At 45.1% G+C, this 23278-nt stretch overlaps 1 protein-coding gene across 1 annotated transcript in view; it reads right to left on the minus strand.

The window, feature by feature from the left end:
* LOC118381542 (CUB and sushi domain-containing protein 2-like) overlaps positions 1 to 23278 on the minus strand; it is a 1147246-nt gene that overhangs the window by 598557 nt on the left and 525411 nt on the right. The window contains 2 exon segments of the mRNA XM_052473074.1: positions 6667 to 6791; positions 17711 to 17798. Coding sequence (XP_052329034.1) covers positions 6667 to 6791; positions 17711 to 17798 — 213 coding nt within the window.

Here is a 23278-nt window from a genome sequence, read left to right on the forward strand (position 1 = left end):
ATTCATCTAATAGAGACGGGACTCTGTCTGTCTGCTTTACTCTGGAACAACTACACAGTGAGGCAACTATCGGTATCTTGTGTGTGGGTGCTCTAAATTAATGTTCCTATGGCATTTCATAATAAATGAGTTATTTGAACAAATGATTCTGCGAGTGCAAAGTTTCCTTTAAAGATATGAATGCACGATGCAGTGTTTTGAACGCTCGGGACAGCACATGGTACAAGTGATGACCGTTGTGAGTTGCGTGTCTAGAGATGTGAATAATCACCACGTGGTTCTGAAATGACTGTGGAACACTGGACCTCAAGGTAAGGTCATAGTCACTGTTGAGGCCCTGTGTGTGTGTGTGTGTGTGTGTGTGTGTGTGTGTGTGTGTGTGTGTGTGTGTGTGTGTGTGTGTGTGTGTGTGTGTGTGTGTGTGTGTGTGTGTGTGTGTGTGTGTGTGTGTGTGCGTGCGTGCGTGCGTGCGTGCGTGCGTGCGTGCGTGCGTGCGTGTGTGTGAGTGAGTGAGAGTGTTTGAGTGAGAGGTGTATGTGTATCCTGGAGGTATAAGGTACTCCTGTTGGTAATCTAATAGAGAGCATTAACCTGTAAGGTCCTCTCAACTCCATCTATTCCACTCCTATCTACTACCCAGAGCACCACTCCTATCTACTACCCAGAGCACCACTCCTATCTACTACCCAGAGCACCACTCCTATCTACTACCCAGAGCACCACTCCTATCTACTACCCAGAGCACCACTCCTATCTACTACCCAGAGCACCACTCCTATCTACTACCCAGAGCACCACTCCTATCTACTACCCAGAGCACCACTCCTATCTACTACCCAGAGCACCACTCTATCTACTATCCCAGAGCACCACTCCTATCTACTACCCAGAGCACCACTCCTATCTACTACCCAGAGCACCACTCCTATCTACTACCCAGAGCACCACTCCTATCTACTACCCAGAGCACCACTCCTATCTACTACCCATAGCACCACTCCTATCTACTACCCAGAGCACCACTCCCATCTACTACCCAGAGCACCACTCCTATCTACTACCCAGAACAATCCTCCCGATGCAGTCAGGTAACCTGAGATCCAAGACAATATTAAAGTTCACAGGACGTCAGGATTATCTTCCAAACCCACCACTAGGGGCAACGGCGAGCTATTACCATCAAGTAGGGTTTTGTTTTGTTAGGCCTTTGTGGATATGAATGGCCATTTCTGTCTGCTTTACTCTGATACATTCATCTAATAGAGACGGGACTCTGTCTGTCTGCTTTACTCTGATACATTCATCTAATAGAGACGGGACTCTGTCTGTCTGCTTTACTCTGATACATTCATCTAATAGAGACAGGACTCTGTCTCTCTCTGCTTTACTCTGATACATTCATCTAATAGAGACAGGACTCTGTCTCTCTGCTTTACTCTGATACATTCATCTAATAGAGACGGGACTCTGTCTGTCTGCTTTACTCTGATACATTCATCTAATAGAGACGGGACTCTGTCTCTCTCTGCTTTACTCTGATACATTCATCTAATAGAGACGGGACTCTGTCTGTCTGCTTTACTCTGATACATTCATCTAATAGAGACAGGACTCTGTCTCTCTGCTTTACTCTGATACATTCATCTAATAGAGACGGGACTCTGTCTGTCTGCTTTACTCTGATACATTCATCTAATAGAGACGGGACTCTGTCTGTCTGCTTTACTCTGATACATTCATCTAATAGAGACAGGACTCTGTCTGTCTGCTTTACTCTGATACATTCATCTAATAGAGACGGGACTCTGTCTGTCTGCTTTACTCTGATACATTCATCTAATAGAGACGGGACTCTGTCTCTCTGCTTTACTCTGATACATTCATCTAATAGAGACAGGACTCTGTCTGTCTGCTTTACTCTGATACATTCATCTAATAGAGACAGGACTCTGTCTCTCTGCTTTATTCTGATACATTCATCTAATAGAGACGGGACTCTGTCTCTCTGCTTTACTCTGATACATTCATCTAATAGAGACGGGACTCTGTCTGTCTGCTTTACTCTGATACATTCATCTAATAGAGACGGGACTCTGTCTGTCTGCTTTACTCTGATACATTCATCTAATAGAGACGGGACTCTGTCTCTCTGCTTTACTCTGATACATTCATCTAATAGAGACGGGACTCTGTCTCTCTCTGCTTTACTCTGATACATTCATCTAATAGAGACAGGACTCTGTCTGTCTGCTTTACTCTGATACATTCATCTAATAGAGACGGGACTCTGTCTCTCTGCTTTACTCTGATACATTCATCTAATAGAGACGGGACTCTGTCTCTCTGCTTTACTCTGATACATTCATCTAATAGAGACGGGACTCTGTCTGTCTGCTTTACTCTGATACATTCATCTAATAGAGACGGGACTCTGTCTCTCTCTGCTTTACTCTGATACATTCATCTAATAGAGACGGGACTCTGTCTGTCTGCTTTACTCTGATACATTCATCTAATAGAGACGGGACTCTGTCTCTCTGCTTTACTCTGATACATTCATCTAATAGAGACAGGACTCTGTCTGTCTGCTTTACTCTGATACATTCATCTAATAGAGACGGGACTCTGTCTGTCTGCTTTACTCTGATACATTCATCTAATAGAGACGGGACTCTGTCTCTCTGCTTTACTCTGATACATTCATCTAATAGAGACGGGACTCTGTCTGTCTGCTTTACTCTGATACATTCATCTAATAGAGACGGGACTCTGTCTGTCTGCTTTACTCTGATACATTCATCTAATAGAGACGGGACTCTGTCTGTCTGCTTTACTCTGATACATTCATCTAATAGAGACGGGACTCTGTCTGTCTGCTTTACTCTGATACATTCATCTAATAGAGACGGGACTCTGTCTCTCTGCTTTACTCTGATACATTCATCTAATAGAGACGGGACTCTGTCTCTCTGCTTTACTCTGATACATTCATCTAATAGAGACAGGACTCTGTCTGTCTGCTTTACTCTGATACATTCATCTAATAGAGACGGGACTCTGTCTGTCTGCTTTACTCTGATACATTCATCTAATAGAGACGGGACTCTGTCTGTCTGCTTTACTCTGATACATTCATCTAATAGAGACAGGACTCTGTCTCTCTCTGCTTTACTCTGATACATTCATCTAATAGAGACGGGACTCTGTCTCTCTCTGCTTTACTCTGATACATTCATCTAATAGAGACGGGACTCTGTCTCTCTGCTTTACTCTGATACATTCATCTAATAGAGACGGGACTCTGTCTCTCTCTGCTTTACTCTGATACAGTCATCTAATAGAGACGGGACTCTGTCTCTCTGCTTTACTCTGATACATTCATCTAATAGAGACGGGACTCTGTCTCTCTGCTTTACTCTGATACATTCATCTAATAGAGACAGGACTCTGTCTCTCTCTGCTTTACTCTGATACATTCATCTAATAGAGACGGGACTCTGTCTCTCTGCTTTACTCTGATACATTCATCTAATAGAGACGGGACTCTGTCTGTCTGCTTTACTCTGATACATTCATCTAATAGAGACAGGACTCTGTCTGTCTGCTTTACTCTGATACATTCATCTAATAGAGACGGGACTCTGTCTCTCTCTGCTTTACTCTGATACATTCATCTAATAGAGACAGGACTCTGTCTGTCTGCTTTACTCTGATACATTCATCTAATAGAGACGGGACTCTGTCTCTCTGCTTTACTCTGATACATTCATCTAATAGAGACGGGACTCTGTCTCTCTCTGCTTTACTCTGATACATTCATCTAATAGAGACAGGACTCTGTCTGTCTGCTTTACTCTGATACATTCATCTAATAGAGACGGGACTCTGTCTGTCTGCTTTACTCTGATACATTCATCTAATAGAGACGGGACTCTGTCTGTCTGCTTTACTCTGATACATTCATCTAATAGAGACAGGACTCTGTCTGTCTGCTTTACTCTGATACATTCATCTAATAGAGACAGGACTCTGTCTGTCTGCTTTACTCTGATACATTCATCTAATAGAGACGGGACTCTGTCTCTCTCTGCTTTACTCTGATACATTCATCTAATAGAGACAGGACTCTGTCTCTCTCTGCTTTACTCTGATACATTCATCTAATAGAGACAGGACTCTGTCTCTCTGCTTTACTCTGATACATTCATCTAATAGAGACGGGACTCTGTCTGTCTGCTTTACTCTGATACATTCATCTAATAGAGACAGGACTCTGTCTCTCTGCTTTACTCTGATACATTCATCTAATAGAGACGGGACTCTGTCTGTCTGCTTTACTCTGATACATTCATCTAATAGAGACGGGACTCTGTCTGTCTGCTTTACTCTGATACATTCATCTAATAGAGACGGGACTCTGTCTGTCTGCTTTACTCTGATACATTCATCTAATAGAGACGGGACTCTGTCTCTCTGCTTTACTCTGATACATTCATCTAATAGAGACAGGACTCTGTCTGTCTGCTTTACTCTGATACATTCATCTAATAGAGACGGGACTCTGTCTCTCTGCTTTACTCTGATACATTCATCTAATAGAGACGGGACTCTGTCTGTCTGCTTTACTCTGATACATTCATCTAATAGAGACAGGACTCTGTCTGTCTGCTTTACTCTGATACATTCATCTAATAGAGACGGGACTCTGTCTCTCTGCTTTACTCTGATACATTCATCTAATAGAGACGGGACTCTGTCTCTCTGCTTTACTCTGATACATTCATCTAATAGAGACGGGACTCTGTCTGTCTGCTTTACTCTGATACATTCATCTAATAGAGACAGGACTCTGTCTCTCTCTGCTTTACTCTGATACATTCATCTAATAGAGACGGGACTCTGTCTGTCTGCTTTACTCTGATACATTCATCTAATAGAGACGGGACTCTGTCTCTCTGCTTTACTCTGATACATTCATCTAATAGAGACAGGACTCTGTCTGTCTGCTTTACTCTGATACATTCATCTAATAGAGACGGGACTCTGTCTGTCTGCTTTACTCTGATACATTCATCTAATAGAGACGGGACTCTGTCTCTCTCTGCTTTACTCTGATACATTCATCTAATAGAGACGGGACTCTGTCTGTCTGCTTTACTCTGATACATTCATCTAATAGAGACGGGACTCTGTCTGTCTGCTTTACTCTGATACATTCATCTAATAGAGACGGGACTCTGTCTGTCTGCTTTACTCTGATACATTCATCTAATAGAGACGGGACTCTGTCTGTCTGCTTTACTCTGATACATTCATCTAATAGAGACGGGACTCTGTCTGTCTGCTTTACTCTGATACATTCATCTAATAGAGACGGGACTCTGTCTGTCTGCTTTACTCTGATACATTCATCTAATAGAGACGGGACTCTGTCTCTCTGCTTTACTCTGATACATTCATCTAATAGAGACGGGACTCTGTCTCTCTGCTTTACTCTGATACATTCATCTAATAGAGACGGGACTCTGTCTCTCTGCTTTACTCTGATACATTCATCTAATAGAGACGGGACTCTGTCTCTCTGCTTTACTCTGATACATTCATCTAATAGAGACAGGACTCTGTCTGTCTGCTTTACTCTGATACATTCATCTAATAGAGACGGGACTCTGTCTCTCTCTGCTTTACTCTGATACATTCATCTAATAGAGACGGGACTCTGTCTCTCTGCTTTACTCTGATACATTCATCTAATAGAGACGGGACTCTGTCTCTCTGCTTTACTCTGATACATTCATCTAATAGAGACAGGACTCTGTCTCTCTCTGCTTTACTCTGATACATTCATCTAATAGAGACGGGACTCTGTCTCTCTGCTTTACTCTGATACATTCATCTAATAGAGACAGGACTCTGTCTCTCTGCTTTACTCTGATACATTCATCTAATAGAGACGGGACTCTGTCTCTCTGCTTTACTCTGATACATTCATCTAATAGAGACGGGACTCTGTCTCTCTGCTTTACTCTGATACATTCATCTAATAGAGACAGGACTCTGTCTCTCTCTGCTTTACTCTGATACATTCATCTAATAGAGACGGGACTCTGCCTCTCTGCTTTACTCTGATACATTCATCTAATAGAGACAGGACTCTGTCTGTCTGCTTTACTCTGATACATTCATCTAATAGAGACAGGACTCTGTCTGTCTGCTTTACTCTGATACATTCATCTAATAGAGACGGGACTCTGTCTCTCTCTGCTTTACTCTGATACATTCAGACACAGTTGTTGTCAATAGAACATCAACCTGTTTGGGTGGTTAGGTGCACAACACAAAGCCACACAGGTTGTGGGTAGATTGGACGACACACGGAGGTCATGGACGACAGCCGTGACCATTCTGTCTGCTTGTCACTAAACGATGGGAGGAAGTTTATTCGCCTTGTGGGCAGTAGACTGCCAGTGTAGATAGATGAGAGTCAAGTCCAGCTCAGGCTAACAGATAAAAACACAGTATGAACAGATACACCCCGATACACACCCCCTCCCCCCCACACACACACACACACACACACACACACACACACACACACACACACACACACACACACAGACACAGATACACACATGAGCAGAGAGACCCCCCCCTCCGCCCCCATACCTCTGCAGATGGGTCGGTCGTCGCTCCAGCCTACGTAGCTGTCTGTGACTCTCAGGCAGCTGATGCTCTTAGAGCCCTGCAGCTCGTAACCCTCATCACAGGAGAAGTGCACCGTGGTTCCCCGCCTGTAGGGGGAGGTAGAGAGACAGAGGTTTATACACATAGAGATGGATGTGTTCTAACTCTGGTCTTGGGAAGGAAAACTCCGTCCTGAAGGGTTGTCTGTATGTGCAGGTTTTAGTCCTCTGTTTAACACGTCTTTAAATAACCACAATCCCATCCCATATATATATAGTGCACTACTATAGACCAGAGCCCTATTCCTATATAGTGGTACTACTATAGACCAGAGCCCTATTCCCTATATAGTGGTACTACTATAGACCAGAGCCCTATTCCTATCTAGTGGTACTACTATAGACCAGAGCCCTATTCCTATATAGTACACTACTATAGACCAGAGAGCCCTATTCCCTATATAGTACACTACTATAGACCAGAGCCCTATTCCCTATATAGTGGTACTACTATAGACCAGAGCCCTATTCCTATATAGTGGTACTACTATAGACCAGAACCCTATTCCTATATAGTGGTACTACTATAGACCAGAACCCTATTCCCTATATAGTGGTACTACTATAGACCAGAACCCTATTCCCTATATAGTGGTACTACTATAGACCAGAGCCCTATTCCCTATATAGTGGTACTACTATAGACCAGAGGCCTATTCCCTATCTAGTGGTACTACTATAGACCAGAGCCCTATTCCCTATATAGTACACTACTATAGACCAGAGCCCTATTCCTATATAGTACACTACTATAGACCAGAGCCCTATTCCCTATATAGTGGTACTACTATAGACCAGAGCCCTATTCCCTATCTAGTGGTACTACTATAGACCAGAGCCCTATTCCTATATAGTGGTACTACTATAGACCAGAGCCCTATTCCCTATCTAGTGGCACTACTTTAGACCAGAGCCCTATTCCTATATAGTACACTACTATAGACCAGAGCCCTATTCCCTATATAGTACACTACTATAGACCAGAGCCCTATTCCCTATATAGTGGTACTACTATAGACCAGAGCCCTATTCCCTATCTAGTGGTACTACTATAGACCAGAGCCCTATTCCCTATATAGTGGTACTAATATAGACCAGAGCCCTATTCCCTATATAGTACACTACTATAGACCAGAGCCCTATTCCTATATAGTGGTACTACTATAGACCAGAGCCCTATTCCCTATCTAGTGGTACTACTATAGACCAGAGCCCTATTCCTATATAGTGGTACTACTATAGACCAGGGCCCTATTCCTATATAGTGGTACTACTATAGACCAGAGCCCTATTCCTATATAGTACTACTATAGACCAGAGCCCTATTCCTATATAGTACACTACTATAGACCAGAGCCCTATTCCCTATATAGTACACTACTATAGACCAGAGCCCTATTCCTATATAGTGGTACTACTATAGACCAGAGCCCTATTCCCTATATAGTACACTACTATAGACCAGAGCCCTATTCCTATATAGTACACTACTATAGACCAGAGCCCTATTCCCTATAGTGGTACTACTATAGACCAGAGCCCTATTCCCTATATAGTACACTACTATAGACCAGAGCCCTATTCCCTATATAGTACACTACTATAGACCAGAGCCCTATTCCCTATATAGTACACTACTATAGACCAGAGCCCTATTCCTATATAGTGGTACTACTATAGACCAGAGCCCTATTCTCTATATAGTGGTACTACTATAGACCAGAGCCCTATTCCTATATAGTACACTACTATAGACCAGAGCCCTATTCTCTATATAGTACACTACTATAGACCAGAGCCCTATTCCTATATAGTACACTACTATAGACCAGAGCCCTATTCCCTATATAGTGGTACTACTATAGACCAGAGCCCTATTCCCTATATAGTACACTACTATAGACCAGAGCCCTATTCCCTATATAGTACTACTATAGACCAGAGCCCTATTCCTATATAGTGGTACTACTATAGACCAGGGCCCTATTCCCTATATAGTGGTACTACTATAGACCAGAGCCCTATTCCCTATATAGTACACTACTATAGACCAGAGCCCTATTCTCTATATAGTACACAACTATAGACCAGAGCCCTATTCCCTATATAGTACACTACTATAGACCAGAGCCCTATTCCCTATATAGTGGTACTACTATAGACCAGAGCCCTATTCCTATATAGTACACTACTATAGACCAGAGCCCTATTCCTATATAGTACACTACTATAGACCAGAGCCCTATTCCTATATAGTGGTACTACTATAGACCAGAGCCCTATTCCCTATATAGTACACTACTATAGACCAGAGCCCTATTCCTATATAGTACACTACTATAGACCAGAGCCATATTCCCTATATAGTACACTACTATAGACCAGAGCCCTATTCCTATATAGTGGTACTACTATAGACCAGAGCCCTATTCCTATATAGTGGTACTACTATAGACCAGAGCCCTACTCCTATATAGTGGTACTACTATAGACCAGAGCCCTATTCCCTATATAGTACACTACTATAGACCAGAGCCCTATTCCTATATAGTGGTACTACTATAGACCAGAGCCCTATTCTCTATATAGTGGTACTACTATAGACCAGAGCCCTATTCCTATATAGTGATACTACTATAGACCAGAGCCCTATTCCCTATATAGTGGTACTACTATAGACCAGAGCCCTCTTCCCTATATAGTGGTACTACTATAGACCAGAGCCCTATTCCCTATATAGTGGTACTACTATAGACCAGAGCCCTCTTCCCTATATAGAACACTACTGTTGACCAGAGCCCTATTCCCTATAGTGGTACTACTATAGACCAGAGCCCTATTCCTATATAGTACACTACTATAGACCAGAGCCCTATTCCCTATATAGTACACTACTATAGACCAGAGCCCTATTCCCTATATAGTACTACTATAGACCAGAGCCCTATTCCCTATATAGTGGTACTACTATAGACCAGAGCCCTATTCTCTATATAGTGGTACTACTATAGACCAGAGCCCTATTCCTATATAGTACACTACTATAGACCAGAGCCCTATTCTCTATATAGTACACTACTATAGACCAGAGCCCTATTCCTATATAGTACACTACTATAGACCAGAGCCCTATTCCCTATATAGTGGTACTACTATAGACCAGAGCCCTATTCCTATATAGTACACTACTATAGACCAGAGCCCTATTCCCTATATAGTACACTACTATAGACCAGAGCCCTATTCCCTATATAGTGGTACTACTATAGACCAGGGCCCTATTCCTATATAGTGGTACTACTATAGACCAGAGCCCTATTCCCTATATAGTACACTACTATAGACCAGAGCCCTATTCTCTATATAGTACACTACTATAGACCAGAGCCCTATTCCCTATATAGTACACTACTATTTACCAGAGCCCTATTCCCTATATAGTGGTACTACTATAGACCAGAGCCCTATTCCCTATATAGTACACTACTATAGACCAGAGCCCTATTCCTATATAGTACACTACTATAGACCAGAGCCCTATTCCTATATAGTGGTACTACTATAGACCAGAGCCCTATTCCCTATATAGTACACTACTATAGACCAGAGCCCTATTCCCTATATAGTACACTACTATAGACCAGAGCCATATTCCCTATATAGTACACTACTATAGACCAGAGCCCTATTCCCTATATAGTGGTACTACTATAGACCAGAGCCCTATTCCCTATATAGTGGTACTACTATAGACCAGAGCCCTACTCCTATATAGTGGTACTACTATAGACCAGAGCCCTATTCCTATATAGTACACTACTATAGACCAGAGCCCTATTCCCTATATAGTGGTACTACTATAGACCAGAGCCCTATTCTCTATATAGTGGTACTACTATAGACCAGAGCCCTATTCCTATATAGTGATACTACTATAGACCAGAGCCCTATTCCCTATATAGTGGTACTACTATAGACCAGAGCCCTCTTCCCTATATAGTGGTACTACTATAGACCAGAGCCCTATTCCCTATATAGTGGTACTACTATAGACCAGAGCCCTCTTCCCTATATAGAACACTACTGTTGACCAGAGCCCTATTCCCTATATAGTGGTACTACTATAGACCAGAGCCCTCTTCCCTATATAGTGGTACTACTATAGACCAGAGCCCTATTCCTATATAGTGGTACTACTATAGACCAGAGCCCTCTTCCCTATATAGAACACTACTGTTGACCAGAGCCCTGTTCCTATATAGTGGAACTACTATAGACCAGAGCCCTACTCCCTATATAGAACACTACTGTTGACCAGAGCCCTATTCTATATAGTGGTACTACTATAGACCAGAGCCCTCTTCCCTATATAGAACACTACTGTTGACCAGAGCCCTATTCCCTATATAGTGGTACTACTATAGACCAGAGCCCTATTCCTATATAGTACACTACTATAGACCAGAGCCCTCTTCCCTATATAGAACACTACTGTTGACCAGAGCCTATTCCCTATATAGTGGTACTACTAATGACCAGAGCCCTATTCCCTATATAGTACACTACTATAGACCAGAGCCCTCTTCCCTATATAGAACACTACTGTTGACCAGAGCCCTGTTCCTATATAGTGGTACTACTATAGACCAGAGCCCTCTTCCCTATATAGAACACTACTGTTGACCAGAGCCCTATTCCCTATATAGTGGTACTACTATAGACCAGAGCCCTCTTCCCTATATAGTGGTACTACTATAGACCAGAGCCCTATTCCTATATAGTGGTACTACTATAGACCAGAGCCCTCTTCCCTATATAGAACACTACTGTTGACCAGAGCCCTGTTCCCTATATAGTGGAACTACTATAGACCAGAGCCCTATTCCCTATGTAGTACACTACTTTAGACCAGAGCCCTCTTCCCTATATAGAACACTACTGTTGACCAGAGCCCTATTCCCTATATAGTGGTACTACTATAGACCAGAGCCCTATTCCTATATAGTACTACTATAGACCAGAGCCCTCTTCCTATATAGAACACTACTGTTGACCAGAGCCCTATTCCTATATAGTGGTACTACTAATGACCAGAGCCCTATTCCTATATAGTACACTACTATAGACCAGAGCCCTCTTCCCTATATAGAACACTACTGTTGACCAGAGCCCTGTTCCCTATATAGTGGTACTACTATAGACCAGAGCCCTCTTCCTATCTAGTGGTACTACTATAGACCAGAGCCCTATTCCTATATAGTACTACTATAGACCAGAGCCCTATTCCTATATAGTACACTACTATAGACCAGAGCCCTATTCCTATATAGTGGTACTACTATAGACCAGAGCCCTATTCCTATCTAGTGGTACTACTATAGACCAGAGCCCTATTCCTATCTAGTGGTATTACTATAGACCAGAGCCCTATTCCCTATATAGTACTACTATAGACCAGAGCCCTATTCCTATATAGTACACTACTATAGACCAGAGCCCTATTCCTATATAGTGGTACTACTATAGACCAGAGCCCTATTCCCTATCTAGTGGTACTACTATAGACCAGAGCCCTATTCCCTATATAGTGGTACTACTATAGACCAGAGCCCTATTCCTATCTAGTGGCACTACTTTAGACCAGAGCCCTATTCCCTATATAGTACTACTATAGACCAGAGCCCTATTCCCTATATAGTACACTACTATAGACCAGAGCCCTATTCCCTATATAGTGGTACTACTATAGACCAGAGCCCTATTCCCTATCTAGTGGTACTACTATAGACCAGAGCCCTATTCCTATATAGTGGTACTAATATAGACCAGAGCCCTATTCCCTATATAGTACTACTATAGACCAGAGCCCTATTCCCTATATAGTGGTACTACTATAGACCAGAGCCCTATTCCCTATCTAGTGGTACTACTATAGACCAGAGCCCTATTCCCTATATAGTGGTACTACTATAGACCAGGGCCCTATTCCCTATATAGTAGACCAGGTACTACTATAGACCAGAGCCCTATTCCTATATAGTACTACTATAGACCAGAGCCCTATTCCCTATATAGACCAGAGTACACTACTATAGACCAGAGCCCTATTCCCCTATATAGTACACTACTATAGACCAGAGCCCTATTCCTATATAGTGGTACTACTATAGACCAGAGCCCTATTCCTATATAGTACTACTATAGACCAGAGCCCTATTCCCTAGTACTACTATAGACCAGAGCCCTATTCCCTATAGTACACTACTATAGACCAGAGCCCTATTCCTATATAGTGGTACTACTATAGACCAGAGCCCTATTCCCTATATAGTACACTACTATAGACCAGAGCCCTATTCCCTATATAGTACACTACTAGACCAGAGCCCTATTCCCTATATAGTACACTACTATAGACCAGAGCCCTATTCCTACTATAGCCCTAGTGGTACTACTATAGACCAGAGCCCTATTCTATATAGTGGTACTACTATAGACCAGAGCCCTATTCCCTATATAGTGGTACTACTATAGACCAGAGCCCCTATTCCTATATAGTACTACTATAGACCAGAGCCCTATTCTCTATATAGTACACTACTATAGACCAGAGCCCTATTCCTATATAGTACTACTATAGACCAGAGCCCTATTCCCTATATAGTACTACTATAGACCAGAGCCCTATTCCCTATATAGTGGTACTACTATAGACCAGAGCCCTATTCCTATATAGTACACTACTATAGACCAGAGCCCTATTCCTATATAGTGGTACTACTATAGACCAGAGCCCTATTCCCTATATAGTGGTACTACTATAGACCAGGGCCCTATTCCTATATAGTGGTACTACTATAGACCAGAGCCCTATTCCCTATATAGTACACTACTATAGACCAGAGCCCTATTCCCTATATAGTACACTACTATAGACCAGAGCCCCTATTCCTATATAGTACTACTATAGACCAGAGCCCTATTCCCTATATAGTGGTACTACTATAGACCAGAGCCCTATTCCCTATATAGTACACTACTATAGACCAGAGCCCTATTCCACTACTATAGACCAGAGTAGTACACTACTATAGACCAGAGCCCTACTATAGTGGTACTACAGAGCCCTATTCCCTATATAGTACATACTAGTGGAGCCCCTATTCCTATATAGTACTACTATAGACCAGAGCCCTATTCCCTATAGTGGTACTACTATAGACCAGAGCCCTATTCCCTATATAGTACTACTATAGACCAGAGCCCCTATTCCTATATAGTACACTACTATAGACCAGAGCCATATTCCCTATATAGTACTACTATAGACCAGAGCCCTATTCCTATATAGTGGTACTACTATAGACCAGAGCCCTATTCCTATATAGTGGTACTACTATAGACCAGAGCCCTACTCCTATATAGTGGTACTACTATAGACCAGAGCCCTATTCCTATATAGTACACTACTATAGACCAGAGCCCTATTCCCTATATAGTGGTACTACTATAGACCAGAGCCCTATTCTCTATATAGTGGTACTACTATAGACCAGAGCCCTATTCCTATATAGTGATAATACTATAGACCAGAGCCCTATTCCTATATAGTGGTACTACTATAGACCAGAGCCCTCTTCCCTATATAGTGGTACTACTATAGACCAGAGCCCTATTCCCTATATAGTGGTACTACTATAGACCAGAGCCCTCTTCCCTATATAGAACACTACTGTTGACCAGAGCCCTATTCCTATATAGTGGTACTACTATAGACCAGAGCCCTCTTCCCTATATAGTGGTACTACTATAGACCAGAGCCCTATTCCTATATAGTGGTACTACTATAGACCAGAGCCCTCTTCCCTATATAGAACACTACTGTTGACCAGAGCCCTGTTCCCTATATAGTGGAACTACTATAGACCAGAGCCCTACTCCCTATATAGAACACTACTGTTGACCAGAGCCCTATTCCCTATATAGTGGTACTACTATAGACCAGAGCCCTCTTCCCTATATAGAACACTACTGTTGACCAGAGCCCTATTCCTATATAGTGGTACTACTATAGACCAGAGCCCTATTCCCTATATAGTACACTACTATAGACCAGAGCCCTCTTCCCTATATAGAACACTACTGTTGACCAGAGCCCTATTCCCTATATAGTGGTACTACTAATGACCAGAGCCCTATTCCCTATATAGTACACTACTATAGACCAGAGCCCTCTTCCTATATAGAACACTACTGTTGACCAGAGCCCTGTTCCTATATAGTGGTACTACTATAGACCAGAGCCCTCTTCCTATATAGAACACTACTGTTGACCAGAGCCCTATTCCCTATATAGTGGTACTACTATAGACCAGAGCCCTCTTCCCTATATAGTGGTACTACTATAGACCAGAGCCCTATTCCTATATAGTGGTACTACTATAGACCAGAGCCCTCTTCCCTATATAGAACACTACTGTTGACCAGAGCCCTGTTCCCTATATAGTGGAACTACTATAGACCAGAGCCCTATTCCCTATGTAGTACACTACTTTAGACCAGAGCCCTCTTCCTATATAGAACACTACTGTTGACCAGAGCCCTATTCCCTATATAGTGGTACTACTATAGACCAGAGCCCTATTCCCTATATAGTACACTACTATAGACCAGAGCCCTCTTCCCTATATAGAACACTACTGTTGACCAGAGCCCTATTCCCTATATAGTGGTACTACTAATGACCAGAGCCCTATTCCCTATATAGTACACTACTATAGACCAGAGCCCTCTTCCCTATATAGAACACTACTGTTGACCAGAGCCCTGTTCCTATATAGTGGTACTACTATAGACCAGAGCCCTCTTCCCTATATAGAACACTACTGTTGACCAGAGCCCTATTCCCTATATAGTGGTACTACTATAGACCAGAGCCCTATTCCTATATAGTGGTACTACTATAGACCAGAGCCCTCTTCCCTATATAGAACACTACTGTTGACCAGAGCCCTGTTCCTATATAGTGTACTACTATAGACCAGAGCCCTATTCCTATATAGTGGTACTACTATAGACCAGAGCCCTATTCCTATTCTCAATACATGTTCATGTACAGTACTCTCCCCTCAGTCTCTCCTCTGTTCATGTACAGTACTCTCCCCTCAGTCTCTCCTCTGTTCATGTACAGTACTCTCCCCTCAGTCTCTCCTCTGTTCATGTACAGTACTCTCCCTCAGTCTCTCCTCTGTTCATGTACAGTACTCTCCCTCAGTCTCTCCTCTGTTCATGTACAGTACTCTCCCCTCAGTCTCTCCTCTGTCCATGTACAGTACTCTCCCCTCAGTCTCTCCTCTGTCCATGTACAGTACTCTCCCCTCAGTCTCTCCTCTGTTCATGTACAGTACTCTCCCCTCAGTCTCTCCTCTGTTCATGTACAGTACTCTCCCCCAGTCTCTCCTCTGTTCATGTACAGTACTCTCCCCCAGTCTCTCCTCTGTTCATGTACAGTACTCTCCCTCAGTCTCTCCTCTGTTCATGTACAGTACTCTCCCCCAGTCTCTCCTCTGTTCATGTACAGTACTCTCCCCCAGTCTCTCCTCTGTTCATGTACAGTACTCTCCCCCAGTCTCTCCTCTGTTCATGTACAGTACTCTCCCCCCAGTCTCTCCTCTGTTCATGTACAGTACTCTCCCCCAGTCTCTCCTCTGTTCATGTACAGTACTCTCCCCAGTCTCTCCTCTGTTCATGTACAGTACTCTCCCCTCAGTCTCTCCTCTGTTCATGTACAGTACTCTCCCCTCAGTCTCTCCTCTGTTCATGTACAGTACTCTCCCCTCAGTCTCTCCTCTGTTCATGTACAGTACTCTCTCCCTCAGTCTCTCCTCTGTTCATGTACAGTACTCTCCCCCAGTCTCTCCTCTGTTCATGTACAGTACTCTCCCCTCAGTCTCTCCTCTGTTCATGTACAGTACTCTCCCCCAGTCTCTCCTCTGTTCATGTACAGTACTCTCCCCTCAGTCTCTCCTCTGTTCATGTACAGTACTCTCCCCCAGTCTCTCCTCTGTTCATGTACAGTACTCTCCCCCAGTCTCTCCTCTGTTCATGTACAGTACTCTCCCCCAGTCTCTCCTCTGTTCATGTACAGTACTCTCCCCCAGTCTCTCCTCTGTTCATGTACAGTACTCTCCCCCAGTCTCTCCTCTGTTCATGTACAGTACTCTCCCCTCAGTCTCTCCTCTGTTCATGTACAGTACTCTCCCCTCAGTCTCTCCTCTGTTCATGTACAGTACTCTCCCTCAGTCTCTCCTCTGTTCATGTACAGTACTCTCCCCCCAGTCTCTCCTCTGTTCATGTACAGTACTCTCCCCTCAGTCTCTCCTCTGTTCATGTACAGTACTCTCCCCTCAGTCTCTCCTCTGTTCATGTACAGTACTCTCCCCTCAGTCTCTCCTCTGTTCATGTACAGTACTCTCCCCTCAGTCTCTCCTCTGTTCATGTACAGTACTCTCCCCTCAGTCTCTCCTCTGTTCATGTACAGTACTCTCCCCTCAGTCTCTCCTCTGTTCATGTACAGTACTCTCCCCTCAGTCTCTCCTCTGTTCATGTACAGTACTCTCCCCTCAGTCTCTCCTCTGTCCATGTACAGTACTCTCCCCTCAGTCTCTCCTCTGTCCATGTACAGTACTCTCCCCTCAGTCTCTCCTCTGTTCATGTACAGTACTCTCCCCTCAGTCTCTCCTCTGTTCATGTACAGTACTCTCCCCTCAGTCTCTCCTCTGTTCATGTACAGTACTCTCCCCTCAGTCTCTCCTCTGTTCATGTACAGTACTCTCCCCTCAGTCTCTCCTCTGTCCATGTACAGTACTCTCCCCTCAGTCTCTCCTCTGTTCATGTACAGTACTCTCCCCTCAGTCTCTCCTCTGTTCATGTACAGTACTCTCCCCTCAGTCTCTCTCCTCCTTTACCTGAAGTCTGATCCTTTTCTTCTCCCTCGGTCAGGGATCCCTGGGTCTGGACACATGTTATGTCCCTGGGCCACGCCCATCTGAGACACTGAGAGGGGAGCATGAGAGAGAGGGATGAGAGGGAGGGATGAGAGAGAGGGATGAGAGAGAGGGATGAGAGCGAGGGATGAGAGAGAGGGATGAGAGGGAGGGATGAGAGAGAGGGGTGAGAGAGAGGGTGAGAGAGAGGGATGAGAGAGAGGGATGAGAGAGAGGGATGAGAGAGAGGGATGAGAGAGGGATGAGAGAGAGGGATGAGAGAGGGATGAGAGAGGGATGAGAGAGAGAGGATGAGAGGGATGAGAGAGGGATGAGAGAGAGGGATGAGAGAGAGAGATGAGAGAGAGGGATGAGAGAGGGATGAGAGAGAGGGATGAGAGAGGGATGAGAGAGGGATGAGAGAGAGGGATGAGAGAGGGATGAGAGAGGGATGAGAGAGAGGGATGAGAGAGGGATGAGAGAGGGATGAGAGAGAGAGGATGAGAGAGGGATGAGAGAGGGATGAGAGAGAGGGATGAGAGAGGGATGAGAGAGGGATGAGAGAGAGGGGTGAGAGAGGGATGAGAGAGGGATGAGAGAGAGGGATGAGAGAGGGATGAGAGAGGGATGAGAGAGAGGGATGAGAGAGAGGGATGAGAGAGGATGAGAGAGGGATGAGAGAGAGGGATGAGAGAGAGGGATGAGAGAGAGGGATGAGAGAGAGGGATGAGAGAGGGATGAGAGAGAGGGATGAGAGAGGGATGAGAGAGGGATGAGAGAGAGGGATGAGAGAGGGATGAGAGAGGGATGAGAGAGAGGGATGAGAGAGGGATGAGAGAGGGATGAGAGAGAGGGATGAGAGAGGGATGAGAGAGGGATGAGAGAGAGGGATGAGAGAGAGGGATGAGAGAGGGATGAGAGAGAGGGTGAGAGGGATGAGAGAGAGGGTGAGAGAGAGGGATGAGAGAGAGGGGTGAGAGAGGGATGAGAGAGGGGTGAGAGAGAGGGATGAGAGAGAGGGATGAGAGAGAGGGATGAGAGAGAGGGATGAGAGAGGGATGAGAGAGAGGGATGAGAGAGGGATGAGAGAGGGATGAGAGAGAGGGATGAGAGAGGGATGAGAGAGGGATGAGAGAGAGGATGAGAGAGAGGGATGAGAGAGAGGGATGAGAGAGAGGGATGAGAGAGGGATGAGAGAGAGGGGTGAGAGAGAGGATGAGAGAGGGATGAGAGAGAGGGGTGAAAGGGAGGGTTGAGAGAGAGGGATGAGAGAGGGATGAGAGAGGGATGAGAGAGAGGGATGAGAGCGAGGGATGAGAGAGAGGGATGAGAGGGAGGGATGAGAGAGAGGGGTGAGAGAGAGGGGTGAAAGGGAGGTTTGAGAGAGAGGGATGAGAGAGGGATGAGAGAGAGGGATGAGAGAGAGGGATGAGAGAGAGGGACGAGAGGGAGGGATGAGAGAGAGGGGTGAGAGAGAGGGGTGAAAGGGAGGGTTGAGAGAGAGGGATGAGAGAGAGGGATGATATAGGGAAGAGAGGGATGAGAGTGAGGGATGAGAGGGAGGGATGAGAGGGAGGGATGAGAGAGAGGGATGAGAGGGAGAGATGAGAGAGGGAAGAGAGGGATGAGAGGGAGGGATGAGAGAGAGAGATGAGAGAGAGGGATGAGAGAGAGGGATGAGTGGGAGAAAGAGAGGGCCGACAGAAGAAATAGAGAGAGTTAGATATTCACCAATTTTTACAGCGAAAATCCAGGTAAATTACCTTACGAAGCATTTCAACTAAACCTAATTTTTTTTTTTTTTTTACACTGATAACGACACACATTGTTACATTTCCCCGGCCCAGACTACATCCACGAGGAGAGAAGGGTAAACGTGATTGGCATGCAAATACAGTGGATTTCTCAATTCAACACGATCAAACAGGGTGGTGCAGCTACCTATAGCCAGGCTCAATACCTGCTCTGACATCGCCTCGTGTCTAGAGCCAGAAGGGATCGACTGGAATCTTTCTCACCTAATACTTGTAGAGAACTGTCAACACATTCATGACATACCATTGGAAATACACATGTCTGAAGCATGTGTCACTTGGCATAGTTTTAGCCATAATATTCATTATATCTTTGTGAAGGTTAGGGATAGATATTCCTCTGTTGACCATCATCGACATTATCATCTATTTAAATAATAATATCTCCACCAATATGCAAGGATCATGCTAAAACATGTCAACAGACTGAGACAGGAAGGGGAAGTGACACAGGGTCAGTGAGCCAGCCAACCCTGCAGGCCCTTTGACAGACGGGGCGGGGCCAAATGCAAAGTGACACCGGCTGATTGGCCGAGACTCTGGAGCATGGCAGGGGGGCTCATGCATATTGATGAGGGGGGGAAAGGGCAGGATCGTCTCAAGGGAACGGAGGTCATAACCAGGGCAGTGGGATGGAGAGAGAAAGAGTTGGAGGAGAAGTTAAAGAAGGAGAGAAGAATTCAAATGAAAATGAAGAGGAACATTATTAAAATAGAATAAAGAGCAGGAGGTGATGGAGGTGGAGGACGAGAGGAGATGGGTATGAGGTGATGGAGGTGGAGGAGATGGGTATGTGGTGATGGAGGTAGAGGAGATGGGTATGAGGTGATGGAGGTAGAGGAGATGGGTATGTGGTGATGAAGGTAGAGGACTAGAGGAGATGGGTATGTGGTGATGAAGGTAGAGGAGATGGGTGTGTGGTGATGGAGGTAGAGGAGATGGGTGTGTGGTGATGGAGGTAGAGGAGATGGGTATGTGGTGATGGAGGTAGAGGACTAGAGGAGATGGGTATGAGGTGATGGAGTTAGAGGACTAGAGGAGATGGGTATGTGGTGATGGAGGTAGAGGAGATGGGTATGTGGTGATGGAGGTAGAGGACTAGAGGAGATGGGTATGTGGTGATGGAGGTAGAGGAGATGAGTATGTGGTGATGGAGGTAGAGGACTAGAGGAGATGGGTCGGTGGTGATGGAGGTGGAGGAGATGGGTATGTGGTGATGGAGGTAGAGGACTAGAGGAGATGGGTATGTGGTGATGGAGGTAGAGGAGATGAGTATGTGGTGATGGAGGTAGAGGACTATGGGAGATGGGTCGGTGGTGATGGAGGTGGAGGAGATGGGTATGTGGTGATGGAGGTAGAGGACTAGAGGAGATGGGTATGAGGTGATGGAGGTGGAGGAGATGGGTATGTGGTGATGGAGGTAGAGGACTAGAGGAGATGGGTATGAGGTGATGGAGGTGGAGGAGATGGGTATGTGGTGATGGAGGTAGAGGACTAGAGGAGATGGGTATGAGGTGATGGAGGTAGAGGAGATGGGTATGTGGTGATGGAGGTAGAGGAGATGGGTATGTGGTGATGGAGGTAGAGGACTAGAGGAGATGGGTATGTGGTGATGGAGGTAGAGGAGATGGGTATGAGGTGATGGTGGTAGATGCGACGATATGTGGTGATGGAGGTAGAGGAGATGGGTATGAGGTGATGGAGGTAGAGGACTAGAGGAGATGGGTATGTGGTGATGGAGGTAGAGGACTAGAGGAGATGGGTATGTGGTGATGGAGGTAGAGGAGATGGGTATGTGGTGATGGAGGTAGAGGAGATGGGTATGTGGTGATGGAGGTAGAGGAGATGGGTATGTGGTGATGGAGGTAGAGGAGATGGGTATGTGGTGATGGAGGTAGAGGAGATGGGTATGAGGTGATGGAGGTAGAGGAGATGGGTATGTGGTGATGGAGGTAGAGGACTAGAGGAGATGGGTATGAGGTGATGGAGGTAGAGGAGATGGGTATGTGGTGATGGAGGTAGAGGAGATGGGTATGAGGTGATGGAGGTAGAGGAGATGGGTGTGTGGTGATGGGGTAGTGGACAAGAGGAGATGGGTATGTGGTGATGGAGGTGGAGGAGATAGGTATGAGGTGATGGAGGTAGAGGAGATGGTATGAGGTGATGGAGGTAGATGAGATGGGTATGTGGTGATGGAGGGAGAGGAGATGGGTAGTGGTGATGGAGGTGGATGAGATAGGTATGTGGTGATGGAGGTAGAGGACTAGAGGAGATGGGTATGAGGTGATGGAGGTGGAGGAGATGGGTATGTGGTGATGGGGGTAGTGGACAAGAGGAGATGGGTATGTGGTGATGGAGGTAGAGGAGATGGGTATGATGTGATGGAGGTAGAGGAGATGGGTATGTGGTGATGGGGGTAGTGGACAAGAGGAGATGGGTATGTGGTGATGGAGGTAGAGGAGATGGGTATGAGGTGATGGAGGTAGAGGAGATGGTATGTGGTGATGGAGGTAGAGGAGATGGGTATGTGGTGATGGAGGTAGAGGAGATGGGTATGAGGTGATGGATGTAGAGGAGATGGGTATGTGGTGATGGCGGTAGAGTAGATGGGTATGAGTTTATGGAGGTGGAGGAGATAGGTATGTGGTGATGGAGGTAGAGGAGATGGGTATGAGTTTATGGAGGTGGAGGAGATAGGTATGTGGTGATGGAGGTAGAGGAGATGGGTATGTGGTGATGGAGGTAGAGGAGATGGGTATGAGTTCATGGAGGTGGAGGAGATAGGTATGTCGTGATGGAGGTAGAGGAAATGGGTATGAGGTGATGGAGGTAGAGGAGATGGGATGAGGTGATGGAGGTAGAGGAGATGGGTATGTGGTGATGGAGGGAGAGGAGATGGGTAGTGGTGATGGAGGTGGAGGAGATAGGTATGTGGTGATGGAGGTAGAGGACTAGAGGAGATGGGTATGAGGTGATGGAGGTGGAGGAGATGGGTATGTGGTGATGGGGGTAGTGGACAAGAGGAGATGGGTATGTGGTGATGGAGGTAGAGGAGATGGGTATGAGGTGATGGAGGTAGAGGAGATGGGTATGTGGTGATGGATGTAGAGGAGATGAGTAGTGGTGATGGAGGTGGAGGAGATAGGTATGTGGTGATGGAGGTAGAGGACTAGAGGAGATGGGTATGAGGTGATGGAGGTGGAGGAGATGGGTATGTGGTGATGGGGGTAGTGGACAAGAGGAGATGGGTATGTGGTGATGGAGGTAGAGGAGATGGGTATGAGGTGATGGAGGTAGAGGAGATGGGTATGTGGTGATGGAGGTAGAGGAGATGGGTATGAGGTGATGGAGGTAGAGGAGATGGGTATGAGGTGATGGAGGTAGAGGAGATGGGTATGAGGTGATGGAGGTAGAGGAGATGAATACCTCTTGGAACCCTATTCTCTATGTAGTGAGAATGGAATGGAACCCTATTCTCTACATAGTGAGAATGGAATGGAACCCTATTCTCTACATAGTGTATCCCTCCCTCCCCCTACTTCCGGGTTGGAGCGAGCGGTCGCATCCGCACTTCGGTCCGCAGGTAGTATAACTTTTCATTACATTTCATTACATTTCATTATAGTACAACGGTTTGATTTGTCTAATCTTAGCAATTTCTTCTTAGCTAGCTACATAGCCGTCTTTGTATCAAAGATAATTGCGTAATTATCGTATTTCGTCGTCCTAACGTAGT

The sequence above is a fragment of the Oncorhynchus keta genome, chromosome 20, assembly GCF_023373465.1.
Source record: "Oncorhynchus keta strain PuntledgeMale-10-30-2019 chromosome 20, Oket_V2, whole genome shotgun sequence".
Taxonomy (NCBI): Eukaryota; Metazoa; Chordata; class Actinopteri; order Salmoniformes; family Salmonidae; genus Oncorhynchus; species Oncorhynchus keta.